Genomic DNA, 22,118 nt, shown 5'->3' on the forward strand with positions numbered 1-22,118 from the left:
TACTAGAGCCGCAGAACTGGAGTTTGAAGGCGACTCAGGAAAACAGAGCCCAACAGTGCGATAGAACAGTCTGGAAGAGCTGTGACCCCATGAGACAGAGCTGCAGGCCTTGTGCACACACTCATTGTGAAGATGCTTCATGTACTATAGGCCAGTTGACAGTCTGTAAGAGATGCACCAGTTATTGACACGCACCGCACGCATAGAGACAAGGGACACCTCTCAGCACCGCTGCCCCCCTCTTACCTGGCAGTTCTGACCCGCTAGCCCCGGGCGGCACTCGGGCGATTCACGCCGATCCTGTCTAAGGGGATCCCAAACCGTCTCTTCGGAAGTTCAACAACTTTCCTGCAAAGACAAGACACAGCAGTAGTTACTAACACAACTTTTTGAAAGTTCCAATGCAGAGGCCATGCGTGACGTATGCACTCTGCTGATGCCAATCGGTGGAGAATTATTGATGCTAAAGAATTCACTCAGTGCATTTATGTAGTGGACAGTTGGTGGTGTTGCGATTACAACAATCCTTGGCAAAGCCAGTGTGTGCGGCCTGGGCAAGCATGTGCATTAGTTGATTTTTGTTTTACTTTTTCAAGCATAGATCACCAAAATAGAACTATGGAAATAGAGAAAGCACGTGCCACACAAATAAAACCACGGGGGGAAAACATGCAGATTAAACATGGAGGTTAATGTTTGCTATACAAAAAGGAATTAAAAATATAGTTATCTGATATAATTTGAATAGAGCAATATGAGTGTTTCCTAGCAGTCCAGTGAATTAGGAACAGGTACAGAAAACCTTTTATTGCATGACATTGTAAAATATTATTTTTATTGGCGCAAAGTGAAAGTGTTATAGACCTCTTGGGCCTCATTTATGAGGCCGTGCGTCACTTTTACACCGCCGGTGCGTCACTTTTTGTGACGCACCAGCAGCGTAAAAAATGTGCCTTGTTGCACCATATTTACAAAGTGACGCATCTAGGTAGATGCGTCACATTGTAAACCCCTGCGCTACATTAGGGGGGGCGTTCTGACACAAGAAAGGGGCATAGAAGTGACACATTGAAATCTATACGATTTCACTGCGCCACTTCTAGGACCCAAATGCGTCAATTTCATACGCCTGCCTCACAGCAGGCGTAAGACTGACGCAAGCCCTTTCACATGGGGCTTGCCCCATGTGAAAGGACACATTGCTGGAGTTGCGTCACTTTTGTGACACACTCCAGCAATGCGTCACTTTTGCGCCATACAGATATGTCAGAAATACTTACGTATCTGTAACTCCTTGCGACATGATGTGTCATACAGTAAATGACGCATCAATCATGTAGCAAGGAGGGCGCACTGAGAAGTGACGCATCGCTGCTTTCACGCAGCGATGCGTCACTTCTCATGAATGAGGCCCCTTGAATTTATGTAACTTAAATATGTAGATTAAACAGAAAAAATGCCTCGAGAAATGGAAAAGGTTTAAGAAGCGTTTACTGACAGAGTCAAGTATCGGCTCGTCCGGCCTGAAGAGAAGTGCACTCTTCATTAGGGTGTATAAATGTGAAAAAAGCTGCCACTCCCAGTGCAGGAGCCAATGCCTCAGGGGGTTGACCCACTGCCCTATTCTCTGTGCTGTGTTTGGAGGAAACAAATAGGACTGACAGCTGGACACACCAATGGATGAAATGGGGAAACCCCAAACCCTTCTGTGTACCATGGTATGCATGCATTTTTATTGATAAATATTTTTGGTTTTGTGAGCCTGGCAAGGCCTAACCAGTGAGGAAGTGATGTGCAGACCAGATGTTTCCTGGTGCTTTCTCCTGTGACCTTGTGACCTGCCTCTGGTTGAATGTTTGTGGATGAGGGGTTGTAAACCCGGCCCTCTACCTTATGATGGGAGTTCGACTGGCACTGAGTTCAGCCTCCTCCTTCCTTCGAGCTCCCCCCTGAGGGTCTGTCCTGACTGTTGAAATACAGGGAACACCTTCTGGTAAAACTAGAAAGTTCCCTGTCAGATTTATTATTTTGGGCGCCAAGGAGGGATACCGCGCCAGACAAGCACCCAGCATGGCCATGTGCAGGACGCTATGGCACCTCATTGAGTAGGCGCATGTCCACAGTAGTGAGCGCGGGTCTAGGGGTGCGCTGTGGTCCATACACAGCAGCACATGAGCGTTCTTCTTCACAACAACAATACTGGAGTCAGCCAGGCACTGCTTGGACCCCACTTGGGATGTAGAGTCAGTAAGACCCTACTCAAGATGTAGAGTTAGTGAGGCCCTGGTCAGACCCCACCCGTAATGTAGAGTCAGTCAGACCCCACCCGTGATGTAGAGTCTGTAAAACCCCACCCGTGATGTAGAGTCAGTAAGACCCCACCCGTGATGTAGAGTCAGTCAGACCCTACCAGTGATGTAGAGTCAGTCAGGCCCTACTCAGACCCGCCTGTGATGTAAAGTCAGTCAGGCCCTACCCAGGATGTAGAGTAAGCATGAGCGCAAAATCCGTTCCGCTCGCGGATTTTGCGAATTTTCGGTAAATTCGCGATCCGCGAACTCCCGCGAATTTACCGCGAATTCGCAAATCCGCGAGCGGCGGATTCCGAGGGCAAAAGTTCAAGCCTTGCTGGCCTGTTGTAACTATTTTACGATGGCGCCGGCAAGCTGCCAGCGCCATCCTAAAATAGTTACTAAATTAGCTTCAACAGGAAGCACTAATAGATAAAATAAAGCAGCTGCTCGTGCATCTGCTTTATTTTATCTATTCGAGCTTCCTGTTGAAGCTAATTTAGTAACTAGTTTAGGATGGCGCTGGCAGCTTGCCGGCGCCATCGTAAAATAGTAACAACAGGCCAGGCAGGTGTGCCTTCTTCCCAAATCTACCGTCGAAAATCAGCTGTGATGCTGGACAGAGGCCTTTGCATCCTTGACTTTCACAAGCGCAATCCTCGTGCTGTTCCTGTGGCCAGGAGCTTCTGTATCTTCATCTGCTGCTCTGATCGGTCTCTGACCTTTAATACACACAAGATGCATGTGCACTCGCATGGAAGCCCCGCCCCAAATCCGCCGATACGCAAATCCGCAAAATCCGCGGATTTTGCGGATCCACGATCCGTGAATACGCAAATCCGCGAATCGTGGATCCGCAAAATCCGCCCATGCTTAATGTAGAGTTAGTCTGACCCTGCTTGGACCCCAGCCGTGATGCCCAAGACTAATGGAGAAAGCCATTCTGGATCTTTCTGTGGGAAATAAGCTGGTCACAGAAGAGAGGAGCCCATTGGCTAGAGGGTGAGCAGACACCCAGGCACTGGGTATTGCAACAAGGGTTTGTGGTATTTGTTTTCCTAGTACAGTTTACGCTGCATGGCTTGTGCATATACCAGGCTGAAAACATTGCGAAAGAGATCACCAGATTGCTAAAAAAAAATGGATTCACGAAGGTACTAAATCTGTGATCCTAAAATACATTTATCAATGATAAACCAAATCACTTGTTTTTGAAAATGTGATACTTATGAGATTATTCGGAATGTAAATATGAAGTAATAATTTGTAACATTCTAAAATATCTCAGCTATATTTAAAGAATTAAGAAAAACAATATCATTTTTGTAAGATGTCTTAAAAATGTACAGTAATTAGCTTTGCAACCTGCAAGCTTGCTCTTTTACTATGACACAAATTCACTTCCCCTTTCAAAGGCGGGTGTGTTGACTCCCTGCCAGCAGTGGCGCCCAGGACATGCTCATCTTGTGGGCGATTTAGAAAAGCATTTACGAATACCGGAAGTAGTACTACAGAATTAATCTTTTGCATACTCTTGAATGCATCTGTGAATCGCTCTGGAAAGTCCAGGTGCTTAGTAAAAGTCTGCACTTCATCGTATTTGTGGTCATTGTTTATAAAAATGTCCATTCTAGGGGCCCGATTCACAAAGGTAAACGTACACGTTTATATAACTTTACTACTTTTCCATATTCACAAAGGTAAACTTAGACCTAAAGTGTAACTTCACTATTTTATGCTATTTACAAAGTAAACTTAGACCAAAAGTCTAACTTTACTACTTTTCAGTATACACAAAGGTAAACTTAGACCAAAAGTCTGACTTTATTACTTTTCGTTATACACAAACGTAAACTTAGACCAAAAGTCTGACTTTACTACTTTTCGGTATTCACAAAGGTAAACTTAGACCAAAAGGCTAACATTACTACTTTTCGGTATACATAAACGTAAACTTAGACCAAAAGTCTGACAATACTACTTTTTAGCATTCACAAAGGTAAACTTAGACCAGAAGTCTAACTTTACTTCTTTTAGGTATTCACAAAGGTAAACTTGGACCAGAAGTCAAACTTTACTGCTTTTCAGTATTCACAAAGGTACATTTAGACCAAAGGTTTGACTTTACTTCTTTTCAGTATTCACAAAGCAAAATTTAGACCAAAGGTTTGACTTTACTTCTTTTCAGTATTCACAAAGCTAAACTTAGACCAAAGTTCTTTTCAGTATTTACAAACGTAAACTTACACTTGCTCTTCTACTATGACACCAATTCATAAAGGTAAACTTAGAACAAAAGTCTGACTTTACTATTTTATGGTATTCAGAAAGGTAAACTTAGACCAAAAGTGTAACTTTACTATTTTATGGTATTCACAAAGGTAAACTTAGACCAAAAGTGTAACTTTACTACTTTTCAGTATACACAAAGGTAAACTTAGACCTAAAGTCTGACTTTACCACTTTTCAGTGTACACAAACGTAAACTTAGACCAAAAGTCTGACTTTACTACTTTTCGTTATACACAAACGTAAACTTAGACCAAAAGTCTGACTTTACTACTTTTCGGTATTAACAAAGGTAAACTTAGACCAAAAGTCTAACATTACTACTTTTCGGTATACATAAACGTAAACTTAGACCAAAAGTCTGACTTTACTATGTTTTAGCATTCACAAAGGTAAACTTGGACCAGAAGTCTAACTTTACTTCTTTTAGGTATTCACAAAGGTAAACTTGGACCAGAAGTCAAACTTTACTGCTTTTCACTATTCACAAAGGTAAATTTAGACCAAAGGTTTGACTTTACTTCTTTTCCGTATTCACAAAGCTAAATTTAGACCAAAGGTTTGACTTTACTTCTTTTCAGTATTCACAAAGCTAAACTTAGACCAAAGTTCTTTTCAGTATTTACAAACGTAAACTTAGACCTGCTCTTCTACTATGACACCAATTCATAAAGGTAAACTTAGACCAAAAGTCTGACTTTACTATTTTATGGTATTCATAAAGGTAAACTTAGACCAAAAGTGTAACTTTACTACTTTTCAGTAAACACAAAGGTAAACTAAGACCTAAAGTCTGACTTTACCACTTTTCAGTGTACACAAACGTAAACTTAGACCAAAAGTCTGACTTTACTACTTTTCAGTATAAACAAACGTAAACTTAGACCAAAAGTCTGACTTTACTACTTTTCAGTATACACAAATGTAAACTTAGACCAACAGTCTGACTTTACTACTTTTCGTTATACACAAACGTAAACTTAGACCAAAAGTCTGACTTTACTACTTTTCGTTATACACAAGCGCAAACTTAGACCAAAAATCTGACTTTACTACCTTTCGGTATTCACAAAGGTAAATTTAGACCAAAGGTTTGACTTTACTTCTTTTCAGTATTCACAAAGCTAAATTTAGACCAAAGATTTGACTATACTTCTCTTCAGTATTCACAAAGCTAAACTTAGACCAAAGTTCTTTTCAGTATTTACAAATGTAAACTTAGACTTGCTCTTCTACTATGACACCAATTCATAAAGGTAAACTTCGACCAAAAGTCTGACTTCACTATTTTATGGTATTCATCAAGGTAAACTTAGACCAAAAGTGTAACTTTACTACTTTTCAGTATACACAAATGTAAACTTAGACCTAAAGTCTGACTTTACCACTTTTCAGTGTACATAAACGTAAACTTAGACCAAAGTCTAACTTTACTACTTTTCATTATACACACTTTTCAGTATAAACAAACGTAAACTTAGACCAAAAGTCTGACTTCACTACTTTTCAGTATACACAAATGTAAACTTAGACCAACAGTCTGACTTTACTACTTTTCATTATACACAAACGTAAACTTAGACCAAAAGTCTGACTTTACTACTTTTCGTTATACACAAGCGCAAACTTAGACCAAAAATCTGACTTTACTACCTTTCGGTATTCACAAAGGTAAATTTAGACCAAAGGTTTGACTTTACTTCTTTTCAGTATTCACAAAGCTAAATTTAGACCAAAGATTTGACTATACTTCTCTTCAGTATTCACAAAGCTAAACTTAGACCAAAGTTCTTTTCAGTATTTACAAATGTAAACTTAGACTTGCTCTTCTACTATGACACCAATTCATTAAGGTAAACTTAGACCAAAAGTCTGACTTCACTATTTTATGGTATTCATAAAGGTAAACTTAGACCAAAAGTGTAACTTTACTACTTTTCAGTATACACAAAGGTAAACTTAGACCTAAAGTCTGACTTTACTACTTTTCGTTATACACAAACGTAAACTTAGACCAAAAGTCTGACTTTACTACTTTTCGGTATTAACAAAGGTAAACTTAGACCAAAAGTCTAACATTGCTACTTTTCGGTATACATAAACGTAAACTTAGACCAAAAGTCTGACTTTACTATGTTTTAGCATTCACAAAGGTAAACTTGGACCAGAAGTCTAACTTTACTTCTTTTAGGTATTCACAAAGGTAAACTTGGACCAGAAGTCAAACTTTACTGCTTTTCACTATTCACAAAGGTAAATTTAGAGCAAAGGTTTGACTTTACTTCTTTTCCGTATTCACAAAGCTAAATTTAGACCAAAGGTTTGACTTTACTTCTTTTCAGTATTCACAAAGCTAAACTTAGACCAAAGTTCTTTTCAGTATTTACAAACGTAAACTTAGACCTGCTCTTCTACTATGACACCAATTCATAAAGGTAAACTTAGACCAAAAGTCTGACTTTACTATTTTATGGTATTCATAAAGGTAAACTTAGACCAAAAGTGTAACTTTACTACTTTTCAGTAAACACAAAGGTATACTAAGACCTAAAGTCTGACTTTACCACTTTTCAGTGTACACAAACGTAAACTTAGACCAAAAGTCTGACTTTACTACTTTTCAGTATAAACAAACATAAACTTAGACCAAAAGTCTGACTTTACTACTTTTCAGTATACACAAATGTAAACTTAGACCAACAGTCTGACTTTACTACTTTTCGTTATACACAAACGTAAACTTAGACCAAAAGTCTGACTTTACTACTTTTCGTTATACACAAGCGCAAACTTAGACCAAAAATTTGACTTTACTACCTTTCGGTATTCACAAAGGTAAATTTAGACCAAAGATTTGACTATACTTCTCTTCAGTATTCACAAAGCTAAACTTAGACCAAAGTTCTTTTCAGTATTTACAAATGTAAACTTAGACTTGCTCTTCTACTATGACACCAATTCATAAAGGTGAACTTCGACCAAAAGTCTGACTTCACTATTTTATGGTATTCATAAAGGTAAACTTAGACCAAAAGTGTAACTTTACTACTTTTCAGTATACACAAATGTAAACTTAGACCTAAAGTCTGACTTTACCACTTTTCAGTGTACATAAACGTAAACTTAGACCAAAGTCTAACTTTACTACTTTTCATTATACACACTTTTCAGTATAAACAAACGTAAACTTAGACCAAAAGTCTGACTTCACTACTTTTCAGTATACACAAATGTAAACTTAGACCAACAGTCTGACTTTACTACTTTTCATTATACACAAACGTAAACTTAGACCAAAAGTCTGACTTTACTACTTTTCGTTATACACAAGCGCAAACTTAGACCAAAAATCTGACTTTATTACCTTTCGGTATTCACAAAGGTAAATTTAGACCAAAGGTTTGACTTTACTTCTTTTCAGTATTCACAAAGCTAAATTTAGACCAAAGATTTGACTATACTTCTCTTCAGTATTCACAAAGCTAAACTTAGACCAAAGTTCTTTTCAGTATTTACAAATGTAAACTTAGACTTGCTCTTCTACTATGACACCAATTCATTAAGGTAAACTTAGACCAAAAGTCTGACTTCACTATTTTATGGTATTCATAAAGGTAAACTTAGACCAAAAGTGTAACTTTACTACTTTTCAGTATACACAAAGGTAAACTTAGACCTAAAGTCTGACTTTACCACTTTTCAGTGTACATAAACGTAAACTTAGACCAAAAGTCTAACTTTACTACTTTTCATTATACACAAACGTAAACTTATACCAAAAGTCTTACTTTACTACTTTTCAGTATACACAAATGTAAACTTAGACCAACAGTCTGACTTTACTACTTTTCGGTATACACAAACGTAAACTTAGACCAAAAGTCTGACTTTACTACTTTTCGTTATACACAAACACAAACTTAGACCAAAAATCTGACTTTACTACTTTTCGGTATTCACAAAGGTAAACTTAGACCAAAAGTCTAACGTTAGTACTTTTTGTTATACATACACATAAACTTAGACCAAAAGTCTGACTTTACTACTTTTTAGCATTCACAAAGGTAAACTTAGACCAGAAGTCTAACTTTACTTCTTTTAGGTATTCACAAAGATAAACTTGGACCAGAAGTATAACTTTTCTGCTTTTCAGTATTCACAAAGGAAAGTTTAGACCAAAGGTTTGACTTTACTTCTTTTCAGTATTCACAAAGCTAATTTTAGATCAAAGGTTTGACTTTAGTTCTTTTCAGTATTTACAAACGTAAACTTGGACTTGCTCTTCTACTATGACACCAATTCATGAAGGTAAACGTAGACCAAAAGTCTGACTTTACTATTTTATGGTATTCACAAAGGTAAACTTGACCAAAAGTGTAACTTTACTATTTTATGGTATTCACAAATGTAAACTTAGACCAAAAGTGTAACTTTACTACTTTTCAGTATACACAAAGGTAAACTTAGACCTAAAGTCTGACTTTACCACTTTTCAGTGCACACAAACGTAAACTTAGACCAAAAGTCTGACTTTACTACTTTTCGTTATACACAAACGTAAACTTAGACCAAAAGTCTGACTTTACTACTTTTCGGTATTAACAAAGGTAAACTTAGACCAAAAGTCTAACATTACTACTTTTCGGTATACATAAACGTAAACTTAGACCAAAAGTCTGTTTTTACTATGTTTTAGCATTCACAAAGGTAAACTTGGACCAGAAGTCTAACTTTACTTCTTTTAGGTATTCACAAAGGTAAACTTGGACCAGAAGTCAAACTTTACTGCTTTTCACTATTTACAAAGGTAAATTTAGACCAAAGGTTTGACTTTACTTCTTTTCAGTATTCACAAAGCTAAATTTAGACCAAAGGTTTGACTTTACTTCTTTTCAGTATTCACAAAGCTAAACTTAGACCAAAGTTCTTTTCAGTATTTACAAACGTAAACTTAGACTTGCTCTTCTACTATGACACCAATTCATAAAGGTAAACTTAGAACAAAAGTCTGACTTTACTATTTTATGGTATTCAGAAAGGTAAACTTAGACCAAAAGTGTAACTTTACTATTTTATGGTATTCACAAAGGTAAACTTAGACCAAAAGTGTAACTTTACTACTTTTCAGTATACACAAAGGTAAACTTACACCTAAAGTCTGACTTTACCACTTTTCAGTGTACACAAACGTAAACTTAGACCAAAAGTCTGACTTTACTACTTTTCGTTATACACAAACGTAAACTTAGACCAAAAGTCTGACTTTACTACTTTTCGGTATTAACAAAGGTAAACTTAGACCAAAAGTCTAACATTACTACTTTTCGGTATACATAAACGTAAACTTAGACCAAAAGTCTGACTTTACTATGTTTTAGCATTCACAAAGGTAAACTTGGACCAGAAGTCTAACTTTACTTCTTTTAGGTATTCACAAAGGTAAACTTGGACCAGAAGTCAAACTTTACTGCTTTTCACTATTCACAAAGGTAAATTTAGAGCAAAGGTTTGACTTTACTTCTTTTCCGTATTCACAAAGCTAAATTTAGACCAAAGGTTTGACTTTACTTCTTTTCAGTATTCACAAAGCTAAACTTAGACCAAAGTTCTTTTCAGTATTTACAAACGTAAACTTAGACCTGCTCTTCTACTATGACACCAATTCATAAAGGTAAACTTAGACCAAAAGTCTGACTTTACTATTTTATGGTATTCATAAAGGTAAACTTAGACCAAAAGTGTAACTTTACTACTTTTCAGTAAACACAAAGGTAAACTAAGACCTAAAGTCTGACTTTACCACTTTTCAGTGTACACAAACGTAAACTTAGACCAAAAGTCTGACTTTACTACTTTTCAGTATAAACAAACGTAAACTTAGACCAAAAGTCTGACTTTACTACTTTTCAGTATACACAAATGTAAACTTAGACCAACAGTCTGACTTTACTACTTTTCGTTATACACAAACGTAAACTTAGACCAAAAGTCTGACTTTACTACTTTTCGTTATACACAAGCGCAAACTTAGACCAAAAATCTGACTTTACTACCTTTCGGTATTCACAAAGGTAAATTTAGACCAAAGGTTTGACTTTACTTCTTTTCAGTATTCACAAAGCTAAATTTAGACCAAGGATTTGACTATACTTCTCTTCAGTATTCACAAAGCTAAACTTAGACCAAAGTTCTTTTCAGTATTTACAAATGTAAACTTAGACTTGCTCTTCTACTATGACACCAATTCATAAAGGTAAACTTCGACCAAAAGTCTGACTTCACTATTTTATGGTATTCATAAAGGTAAACTTAGACCAAAAGTGTAACTTTACTACTTTTCAGTATACACAAATGTAAACTTAGACCTAAAGTCTGACTTTATCACTTTTCAGTGTACATAAACGTAAACTTAGACCAAAAGTCTAACTTTACTACTTTTCATTATACACACTTTTCAGTATAAACAAACGTAAACTTAGACCAAAAGTCTGACTTCACTACTTTTCAGTATACACAAATGTAAACTTAGACCAACAGTCTGACTTTACTACTTTTCATTATACACAAACGTAAACTTAGACCAAAAGTCTGACTTTACTACTTTTCGTTATACACAAGCGCAAACTTAGACCAAAAATCTGACTTTACTACCTTTCGGTATTCACAAAGGTAAATTTAGACCAAAGGTTTGACTTTACTTCTTTTCAGTATTCACAAAGCTAAATTTAGACCAAAGATTTGACTATACTTCTCTTCAGTATTCACAAAGCTAAACTTAGCCCAAAGTTCTTTTCAGTATTTACAAATGTAAACTTAGACTTGCTCTTCTACTATGACACCAATTCATTAAGGTAAACTTAGACCAAAAGTCTGACTTCACTATTTTATGGTATTCATAAAGGTAAACTTAGACCAAAAGTGTAACTTTACTACTTTTCAGTATACACAAAGGTAAACTTAGACCTAAAGTCTGACTTTACCACTTTTCAGTGTACATAAACGTAAACTTAGACCAAAAGTCTAACTTTACTACTTTTCATTATACACAAACGTAAACTTATACCAAAAGTCTTACTTTACTACTTTTCAGTATACACAAATGTAAACTTAGACCAACAGTCTGACTTTACTACTTTTCGGTATACACAAACGTAAACTTAGACCAAAAGTCTGACTTTACTACTTTTCGTTATACACAAACGCAAACTTAGACCAAAAATCTGACTTTACTACTTTTCGGTATTCACAAAGGTAAACTTAGACCAAAAGTCTAACATTAGTACTTTTTGTTATACATACACATAAACTTAGACCAAAAGTCTGACTTTACTACTTTTTAGCATTCACAAAGGTAAACTTAGACCAGAAGTCTAACTTTACTTCTTTTAGGTATTCACAAAGGTAAAGTTGGACCAGAAGTCTAACTTTGCTGCTTTTCAGTATTCACAAAGGAAAGTTTAAACCAAAGGTTTGACTTTACTTCTTTTCAGTATTCACAAAGCTAATTTTAGATCAAAGGTTTGACTTTAGTTCTTTTCAGTATTTACAAACGTAAACTTGGACTTGCTCTTCTACTATGACACCAATTCATGAAGGTAAACGTAGACCAAAAGTCTGACTTTACTATTTTATGGTATTCACAAAGGTAAACTTGACCAAAAGTGTAACTTTACTATTTTATGGTATTCACAAATGTAAACGTAGACCAAAAGTGTAACTTTACTACTTTTCAGTATACACAAAGGTAAACTTAGACCTAAAGTCTGACTTTACCACTTTTCAGTGTACACAAACGTAAACTTAGACCAAAAGTCTGACTTTACTACTTTTCGTTATACACAAACGTAAACTTAGACCAAAAGTCTGACTTTACTACTTTTCGGTATTAACAAAGGTAAACTTAGACCAAAAGTCTAACATTACTACTTTTCGGTATACATAAACGTAAACTTAGACCAAAAGTCTGACTTTACTATGTTTTAGCATTCACAAAGGTAAACTTGGACCAGAAGTCTAACTTTACTTCTTTTAGGTATTCACAAAGGTAAACTTGGACCAGAAGTCAAACTTTACTGCTTTTCACTATTCACAAAGGTAAATTTAGACCAAAGGTTTGACTTTACTTCTTTTCAGTATTCACAAAGCTAAATTTAGACCAAAGGTTTGACTTTACTTCTTTTCAGTATTCACAAAGCTAAACTTAGACCAAAGTTCTTTTCAGTATTTACAAACGTAAACTTAGACCTGCTCTTCTACTATGACACCAATTCATAAAGGTAAACTTAGACCAAAAGTCTGACTTTACGGGCCCGATTCACAGAACTAACTTAAGACAAAATCCTAAACTTACTACTTTTGGTATTCACAGAAGTTAGGATTTTGTCTTAAGTTTGTCTTAAGACAGAGGTAAGACAGACTTAAGACAAATTCCTAACTTAAGTCTGTCTTAAGTCTGTCTTAAGACAAACTTAAGACAAAATCCTAACTTCTGTGAATACCAAATGTAGTAAGTTTAGTATTTTGTCTTAAGTTAGTTCTGTGAATCGGCCCCTACTATTTTATGGTATTCATTAAGGTAAACTTAGACCAAAAGTGTAACTTTACTACTTTTCAGTATACACAAAGGTAAACTAAGACCAAAAATCTGACTTTACTACTTTTTGGTATTCACAAAGGTAAACTTAGACCAAAAGTCTAACATTACTACTTTTTGTTATACATACACATAAACTTAGACCAAAAGTCTGACTTTACTACTTTTTAGCATTCACAAAGGTAAACTTAGACCAGAAGTCTAACTTTGCTGCTTTTCAGTATTCACAAAGGTAAGTTTAGACCAAAGGTTTGACTTTACTTCTTTTCAGTATTCACAAAGCTAATTTTAGATCAAAGGTTTGACTTTAGTTCTTTTCAGTATTTACAAACGTAAACTTGGACTTGCTCTTCTACTATGACACCAATTCATGAAGGTAAAGGTAGACCAAAAGTCTGACTTTACTATTTTATGGTATTCACAAAGGTGAACTTGACCAAAAGTGTAACTTTACTATTTTATGGTATTCACAAGTGTAAACTTAGACCAAAAGTGTAACTTTACTATTTTTCAGTATACACAAAGGTAAACTTAGACCAAAAGTCTGACTTTACTACTTTTCAGTGTACACAAACGTAAACTTAGACCAAAAGTCTGACTTTACTACTTTTCAGTATACACAAACGTAAACTTAGACCAAAAGTCTGACTTTACTACTTTTTGGTATTCACAAAGGTAAACTTAGACCAAAAGTCTAACATTACCATTTTTCGGTATACGTAAACGTAAACTTAGACCAAAAGTCTGACTTTACTACTTTTTAGCATTCACAAAGGTACACTAAGACCAGGAGTCTAACTTTACTACTTTTAGGTATTCACAAAGGTAAACTTGGACCAGAAGTCTAACTTTACTACTTTTCAGTATTCACAAAGGTAAATTTAGACCAAAGGTTTGAATTTACTTCTTTTCAGTATTCACAAAGCTAAATTTAGAACAAAGGTTTGACTTTACTTCTTTTCAGTATTCATAAAGCTAAATTTAGACCAAAGGTTTGACTTTAGTTCTTTTCAGTATTTACAAATGTAAACTTAGACTTGCTCTTCTACTGTGACACCAATTCATAAAGGTAAACTTAGACCAAAAGTCTTACTTTAGTACGTTTGGGTATTCACAAAGGTAAACTTGGACCAAATGTTGTTCTTTACTTCTTTTCAGTCATCACAAAGGTAAACATGGACCAACAGTCTAACTTTACTTAGAGTAATTTACCTTTGTGAACCCAGAAAAGAAGTAAAGTTAGACCTTTGGTCTAAGTTTACCTTTGTGAATACTGAAAAGAAGTAAAGAAAGACTTTTGCTCTAAGTTTACCTTTGTGAATACTGAAAAGTAGTAAAGTTAGATTTTTGGTCTATTTTGTGAATACCGAAAAGAAGTAAAGTTAGACTTGGTCTAAGTTTACCTTTGTGAATACTGAAAAGTAGTAAAGTTAGACTTTTGGTCTAAGTTTACCTTTGTGAATACCGAAAATAGTAAAGTTAGACTCCTGGCCTAAGTTTACCTTTGTAGTAAAGTTATTCTCTTGGTCTAAGTTTACCTTTGTGAATACTGAAAAGTAGTAAAGTTAGACTTTTGGTCTAAGTTTACCTTTTTGAATACTGAAAAGAAGTAAAGTTAGACTCTTGGTCTAAGTTTACCTTTGTGATTACCAAATAGTGGTAAAGTTAGACTCTTGTTTTAAGTTTAACCTTGTTAATACCGAATAGTTGTAAAGTTAGACTTCACATATACATTTCCCTTTGTGAACACCGAAAAGTAGAACACTTACACAAAAGTGTAAGTTTACCTTTGTGAAGCAGTCCCTAGATGTTGTGTAAATAATTCATAAAGACACCTAAGAGTAGGTAAAAGAGATCTACTGGTATGCTACTTCACATATTACAAAATGCCATTGTGCATATGCCACCGTGCCCACCTTGCGTCAGATTCTAGCCCTAATATTTGTGTGAAATCTTTTGCTGCCACTTGATTGCCTATGTGCTCTACAAGTCTGCATCTCCTTACTGATCACAGCCCCCTTGTACAGACTCAGATTATCACTCTTTCTACCTTCCTGTCGCACTCCTGCAGGGTCTTGGAACCTTAACCTCACATTTAAAACTTCCCTCAAAAAGCATCTCAGCTGTGAGTCACCCCAACTCACCAGTGAGACCCCTATCCCCGCAACTCTGGCCACGAAACGTATATTGTAGAATGTGTACTATGGACATTATATAGACCCCATATTAGAGTGTGAATTTGTATTTACTGCCTTCCCTCACTATCCTCTGTGTTCTCTCCCTCATGGCTTTATTTGAAGATCTTGTCTTAGATGATGCTGGTTTACTGTGTGCAGCATTTTGGTATTGCACAACGGTGCCTGTTGTGAAGCGCCGGGATACCCCATCGGGTGATTAGCAGCGCTATATAAATTCTGATTGATTGATTGATTGATTGGTTTGGACAGGTTGCTTGATCTGCCTATGGAGTTGCTGCTGAAGCTGCCAGCTAAATTTTTTTAATCCTTCATTGCAGCAAGTAGGTGGAGGGGACATTGTTAATGATCTGGCTTGTTTGCCATTGCTGACCCTGGGATGAAGTTACTGATGCACTTACGCTTTTTAAAAATCCATCCTGGATGGTAAATAATACCCCATGGTGGATACATGGACAATTAATGTGTCTGGCTTGTTCCCGATGCCCCCGCTGCAGATGAGACTGGAGAACAGAGGGCAATGCAAGGTATTCAAGAGAGCTCATAAATTTCACTTTGAAAAACCTCTTCCCCTTCCACATCCCCACACCTGCCTCTAATCCATGACATTCAACCTGCTCTACAGGCCACAGAGAAAGAGCACCTCCCTTTCTGAGCAAAGCATTGATCGCACCACAAATAACATGTCCCCTGCTGATCGTGGATTCGCAAGAGATTCTACCACCCAGGGAAAGCACTATGGACTCAGTGACTTCATCACATCAACAAAATATCCAGTAAGCTGCAGGCCATTAAAGGCAACATTTTTTAGGTTGATATCTTGCACCTGATATCTTGTAGAACACAAGCTTTGTTAATCAGATACCACCTCAGCTTAGTTGTCGGTAACAGGTCAATGGTTTGTGATAGACATTACAGTGAGATACCACTGATACATTGCTGTCAGAACCCAGTTCACAGTGTCATTGGTAAGCATGGGCGGATTTTGCGAATTGGCAATTCGCGAACTTGCGTATTTACGGATTCGCAATCCGCAAAATCCGCGAACTCTCGCGAATTTGCGGATTTTTTTTTTTGTGTTCGCAAGGGTTTCTGCCAGTTTGCGAGGGTTGTGTACCAGTTCGCAATTGCGAACTTACTTGTCGGCTCACAACGGCCGTGACTATGTTGTTTCTAGGTCTGGCACTGCCACCCTCTGGTTGGTTTATCACTGTAGATTATTGGGGTGAAAAAAGCAAACACACCTGCCCTGCTTCAACTGACATGAATTAATTTGGGGTTGATTAATGTGTCACTGAATTTAAACTTCCAGTCTGGCTGGCACCTGCTTCCTTATCTGTAATTTGCTTTCTGTTGCAGTGCAATTTTTTTTCACAGGACCTTTGTGGCCTACTTGTAGCTATTCTCTGAGCCTGCTGTGAGGGTCAGAGCAGGGTCATAGAATAGTTGCAAGTAGTCAACTGAACTCTGGAGGGGCCCCTCAGGAAGCACTACAGGGAATGGATACTAATGATAAGATTGAACTTTTGCACCTGCTGAGTGCTTTCAGTTTTGTATGTAATTGCTTTCTGTTGCAGTGTAATTTTTTTAACAGGACCTTTGTTGTATACTTGTAGCTATTCTCTGAGCCTGCTGTGAGGGTCAGAGCAGGGTCATAGAATAGTTGCAAGTAGGCAAATGAACTCTGAAGGGGCCCCTCAGGAAGCACTACAGGGAATGGTTACTAATGATAAGATTGAACTTTTGCACCTGCTGAGTGCTTTCAGTTTTGCAAAAATCCAAATATCCAGCAGCATCCACAAAAAGTAATCCTTCCAGGTCAAGATCCAAATCAAAGTGACCAGCACATGAAGAAAGCACTGGGAGGAGCCTGCTGGACAGGAACAGGAAGTTGGAGACTGTGGGGCACTTCCATCTTCCCATCCCCCCCCCCAAAATGGACTCCTTGCAAAGAAAAAGTGCAGGCAAATGTCAACCTGAGGAGTGATTCTGATAAAAATCATAATTTTCAAGGTTTATGCTGCCTGCTGGTGGATTTCTTGTGCGAAATTGCAAATTTTGCAATCTCGCAATTGCCAGATTGTCGCTGCCCACCGCATCTACGTGTTCGCAAGTGTTTACTCCCGCGAAATTGTATCGTATTCTAGTTGTCAAGTGCGACCAAGCAAAAAATCCGCTTCGCACGGATTTTACGAATTTTCGGCAAGTTCGCGAGAGTTCGCGGATTGCGAATTTGCCGAAAATCCGCAAAATCCGCGAGCGGAACGGATTTTACGCTCATGCTTAGTCATTGGACAAGCAGGGATTACTGGGCCCAACCGTGGGGGTGGAGGCGTTTTAATCCAGATGTCACGGGGCCTGACCTACTATGGATCTTTACAACTGGTCTAAGTACCCTTTCAGCACTTCCCTCTGAGGGGTATGATGGTCTGAGCAGTTCAAGGCTCCCTCAGGGGAGGTAGATATATGGGATGAATACAGGGTCACAACTCAAAATATGCAGAGAAGCAACAAGAGACGATTGTCCAGCCGAATACTCCCTTTTATGAAAACAGAGATGTATTTAATTTACTTCTAACACCACAAATGTAAATTCGATATTCATAAACATCTACACAATTCCTCTGAGGTTTGCACTCTAGTGTTTCGTAGACAGGTCCCTGTGTCCCACTCCCTCCTAGCTCTAGCGATAGTCGTTATTCCACATTCTCTATAGGCAAAATCCAGGGTATGCCCACTAGTAGTTGGAGTCTCCTACTACGACTCTGTATGAAACCGAAAAGTGTTCCAGCCCCGAAGCGCTGTCTACTAAGCAAATTCCCCAAGGAGGACAGGTCCAAATTCAGTCTTACCCACACCTGCAGGGTCAGAGTGACCAGAATTCCTGAGTGTCCCCTCCGCTGTGGACGCTAGAGCAGCAGCGGCTGGTTAAGGTGAGTTCACTTCAGGTGAGTCCACTTCAGGTGGTACAGACAAGCTACGCTCGAAGATACCAGAGTTCCTACAAGCTGTTGAGTAACCTTAGAGACTGGATATTCCTAGCAGTTCCGCCTAGCAGGTAAAGACTCGTCCACCGTGGAGGGAAGAAGTGCAAAGTTCCTGATGCTGACCCCTCATCCCGGGATAGCTTCCCACGGCAGCCTCACTCTTTCGGCCTCAATACTGGTGTTTGTATGACATTACCGTGTGTACCTTTACCACGCATGTTTTTACAACGCAGATTCTAAAATGCATACCACTACCACGCATTTACATTCACTCACATCTGAAATACGTTTACCATTCAATCCACTACCACACATACTTTCACCACGCTTACGGTTACAGAAATATCAATCACAGTCTAACACTGCCACCTACTGTTAAAAAAATGATACAATAAATCGTAATACTTTATTGTAAAATAAACATATATATTTTTTTAAAATACGTTTATCTCAATTACATATTTACTTTTTGGGGGGAGACCCCTCACACCCTTTTTTAATTACCCTTAAAAATATATAAAATACTTACCACAAACTCATCAATACAGACATATATGAGATGTAAAGAGTTGTGTGGTAAAGCCTTGCGTGGTAAAAGTAATTCCGATGTAAAAACTGCATTGTAATTGCATTTTGTGGTAAAAGCTTAGGGACAAAGGCTGTTCCCTGATACTGTTCAGGTCACACTTCTCCCTAGTCCCCGTGATCCCCTCTGGCATACGCAGTTTCCATATCTCTACTGCACACAAGTTCTACCCCAATCGATGGAGCAGATGCTTGCACGGCAGCCCCTCCTGTCATACGGGATAACCGGCTCTTCACTGCGCAAGGGTCACGGCCCACACTGGTTGAGAATCTTCTCATGGTGGCCCCTCCTGGCATAGGGAATCAGCGATTCCTCAATCAATCAATCAAAGCATTTGTAGAGCACGTTACTCACCCGTGAGGGTCTCAAGGCGCCAATTCATATTGGCCCTGGCCCAATCGGCACAGTTATGGCCACACTTTACTTTACAGTGGCTCCTTCTGGCATACGGGTTCGCAGGTTCCTCACTGCACAGAGGCTCTGGCCTGACGATCACAGCGATATGCACAGTTCATTTCACGACGGCCCCCCTCTGGCATGAGAGGGTTGCTAACTTCGTCTTGCACACAAGCAAAGACCCAATTGGTGCAGCAGCCATCTCCTCTCACCTCACTCGGAGGCTCCACTCGACAGGATTCCCCAATGGACCTCGCTCCCTCCAGCACTCTCACACTGGTCCTGGCAAGCAGGCAGGTGCTCCAGGGCAGGTGGTGTTGGATTCCCTGGGTGATGTTCCCTCACCCAGTAGGGAGATTAGCAGGCCTTGGCCCCGAGTCCTGGTCACCGGCAGAAGTCCTGCAAAGCTTCTCTGTGCAGAGCCGACTGGTAGCTTGATAGTTGACAATTTTTGGGGTCTCAACTCCTCTTCTTATAGTCCATTTCCAGATGCCAAATGTGATTTAAAGTCTGAGTCTCTGAAGTTTATGCTGATGGTCAGTTTCCTTTTGACAAGACCCCTCTTTTGCCCTCTCTTCCTCTTCAAAGCAGTCCGTCAGAGTAGAAGCGACTCCAAAATAGAGTTCATACCTGGATGTCAGTCACAGGGATATGTGTATCAAAATATTAGCCCAGGGCCTCAGCCCTGCTCTTACTATTTTCTTATCAGCCCCATCTTATGTATTTATTTATTTTAAGAGTTTTATATAGCGCTTGCTAGACCCAAAGGTATTAGAGCGCTTTACATAAAGTTCCACATAAGTGCCAAATTACATCAGTTACAAATTACAAAAAACATACCATTAAAAACACTAAAATGGAGTGAAGAAGGGAAAGGGGGTAAGGTATAGATACGACGGAGAGACGAAGGGAAAGTATGCCCCAGGTCCGGCTGGGTAGGTGACGGCCACAGGGGGAATCCACAGCCCATCTCCTCTTCAGCTAACAGGTAGCTCCACTGGGCATCGGTCAGATAGCTAGGTCTCAATGGAAAATCATTTAACAAGCTATGATGACAAGAGGAAAGGAGCGTAGAGGGGGAAAAGGGTAGGGTGAATGAGTAGGAGGGGATACGACAGAGAGACAAAGGACGGTCTGTCCAAGGTCTGGCTGGGTCGGTGACGGCCGAGGGTAAATCCACAGCCCATCCCCTCTTCAGCTAACAGGTAGCTCCAACCGGCGTCAGTCAGATAGCTAGGTCTCCACAGTCAAGGGAAAGTTCAATGAGTAAATGCTCTGGAGGGAGAGCAGGATGAAGGGTCAGTGAGGGCTGTAATCAAGATCGGGTAAATGGCCAGATCAATTGTCCATGAGTAATAGGGCGTCGTGGGTAGACCAACTGAGGCAGCCATCTTGAGGTCAGGCAAGGTGGTGGAGTCTTTGCTGCTAAACTCAGTCCGTCTCCAAAATGCTCCAAAACTCAGAGGCAACCGGGGTGTAGACAATGCAGTGGTGCAGCATGAGGACAGGGCAGTGTCCACATGTCTTCGGATGGGGGGGGAGGGGGGGTTTAAGCGCAGGTGAGTAATATCCATCAGTGAGATATGCCCAGGCCCCTTCCTCGTGAAATCTTTGAATCAAAGAGCACCCTTTGAAGTAGGGAAGCCCGGTTTTCCCTCCCCAGTGTGTCCCACCCAGCCTTCAAGAATGCAGCAATACACAAACCTGTCTGTGGGGGTCCCCCAACCTCCTCTCGTCATGTTTCACCACATAGCCCTGGGTCTTCAAACATGGAACACAGAGTCCTCCATGAATTGTACCCTTCATGAGTACACATACACTCAGCACATGCATTTAACATACACGCACTGCACAACACTGTCTATTCTTTATTGATTGTACTACTTCCAGGTACACATACACCCAGCACATGCATTTACATGCACACAGTCGCGGCCGCTGCAGGTACGAGCAGTGGGGCGGTGGGGCCGGCTGGGGGGGATTTCGAGAGACGAACACAAGGGAAAATAAATTATTTATTTAACTTTCCCTTGTGGTCGTCTCTCAAAATCCCCCCAGCCGGCCCCACCGCCCACGCTCTTACCTGCAGCGGCTACATGCTCACACTGCACAGTACTGCATTATCACTGCATTGTCCAATTCACAGGCTCACATACACTCAGCACATACATTTAACATGCACACAATGCACAGTACTAAATCTTTCATGTATTGTACCACTCGCATGCACACATCCAAGCACATGCATTTAACATGCACGTACTGTACATTTTTAATTTTTTTATTTAACAGAGTTTTATATAGCATGAACTTGACCCAAAGGTATTGGGTATCAGAGCGCTTTACAAGCATATCTCCTTCACTCACACCACACCCCTCCACTGGACGGACCACAGTTGCATCCACTTTATTTACAATAAGACCTCAATCCACAACCACCCTCAACCAACTCTGCGAAGAAACTGGAACAAAATCACCACGGACCAGATCTCAACATCGCTTCTTCAAAAACCCCCGGCCTATTCAACGAACCCTAACCAAGCCGCCATCAACCTCACACAATGGTTAACCCAAACCGCCGACAAACTAGCACCCTTGAAAAAACATCAAATCAAGCAAGGAAGCAAGAACGCCCCCTGGTTCAACGATGACCTTAAGAAATCCAAGAAGCTCTGTCGTTCCCTTGAGAAAACTTGGAAAACAGACCCAAACACTATCACCCATGCGCATTCAAAAACGCCACCCGCAAACACCACCAACTAATCCGGACAGCCAAGAAAT

At 39.1% G+C, this 22,118-nt stretch overlaps 1 protein-coding gene across 1 annotated transcript in view; it reads right to left on the minus strand.

The window, feature by feature from the left end:
• Positions 1 to 263: 263 nt before the first annotated feature.
• Positions 264 to 22,118, minus strand: part of OSTN (osteocrin) — a 64,046-nt gene continuing 42,191 nt past the window's right edge. Inside the window, exon 3 of the mRNA XM_078666685.1 lies at positions 264 to 348. Coding sequence (XP_078522811.1) covers positions 264 to 348 — 85 coding nt within the window. The remainder of the gene's footprint in view (positions 349 to 22,118) is intronic.

Source organism: Lissotriton helveticus, chromosome 11, assembly GCF_964261635.1.
Source record: "Lissotriton helveticus chromosome 11, aLisHel1.1, whole genome shotgun sequence".
Lineage (NCBI taxonomy): Eukaryota > Metazoa > Chordata > Amphibia > Caudata > Salamandridae > Lissotriton > Lissotriton helveticus.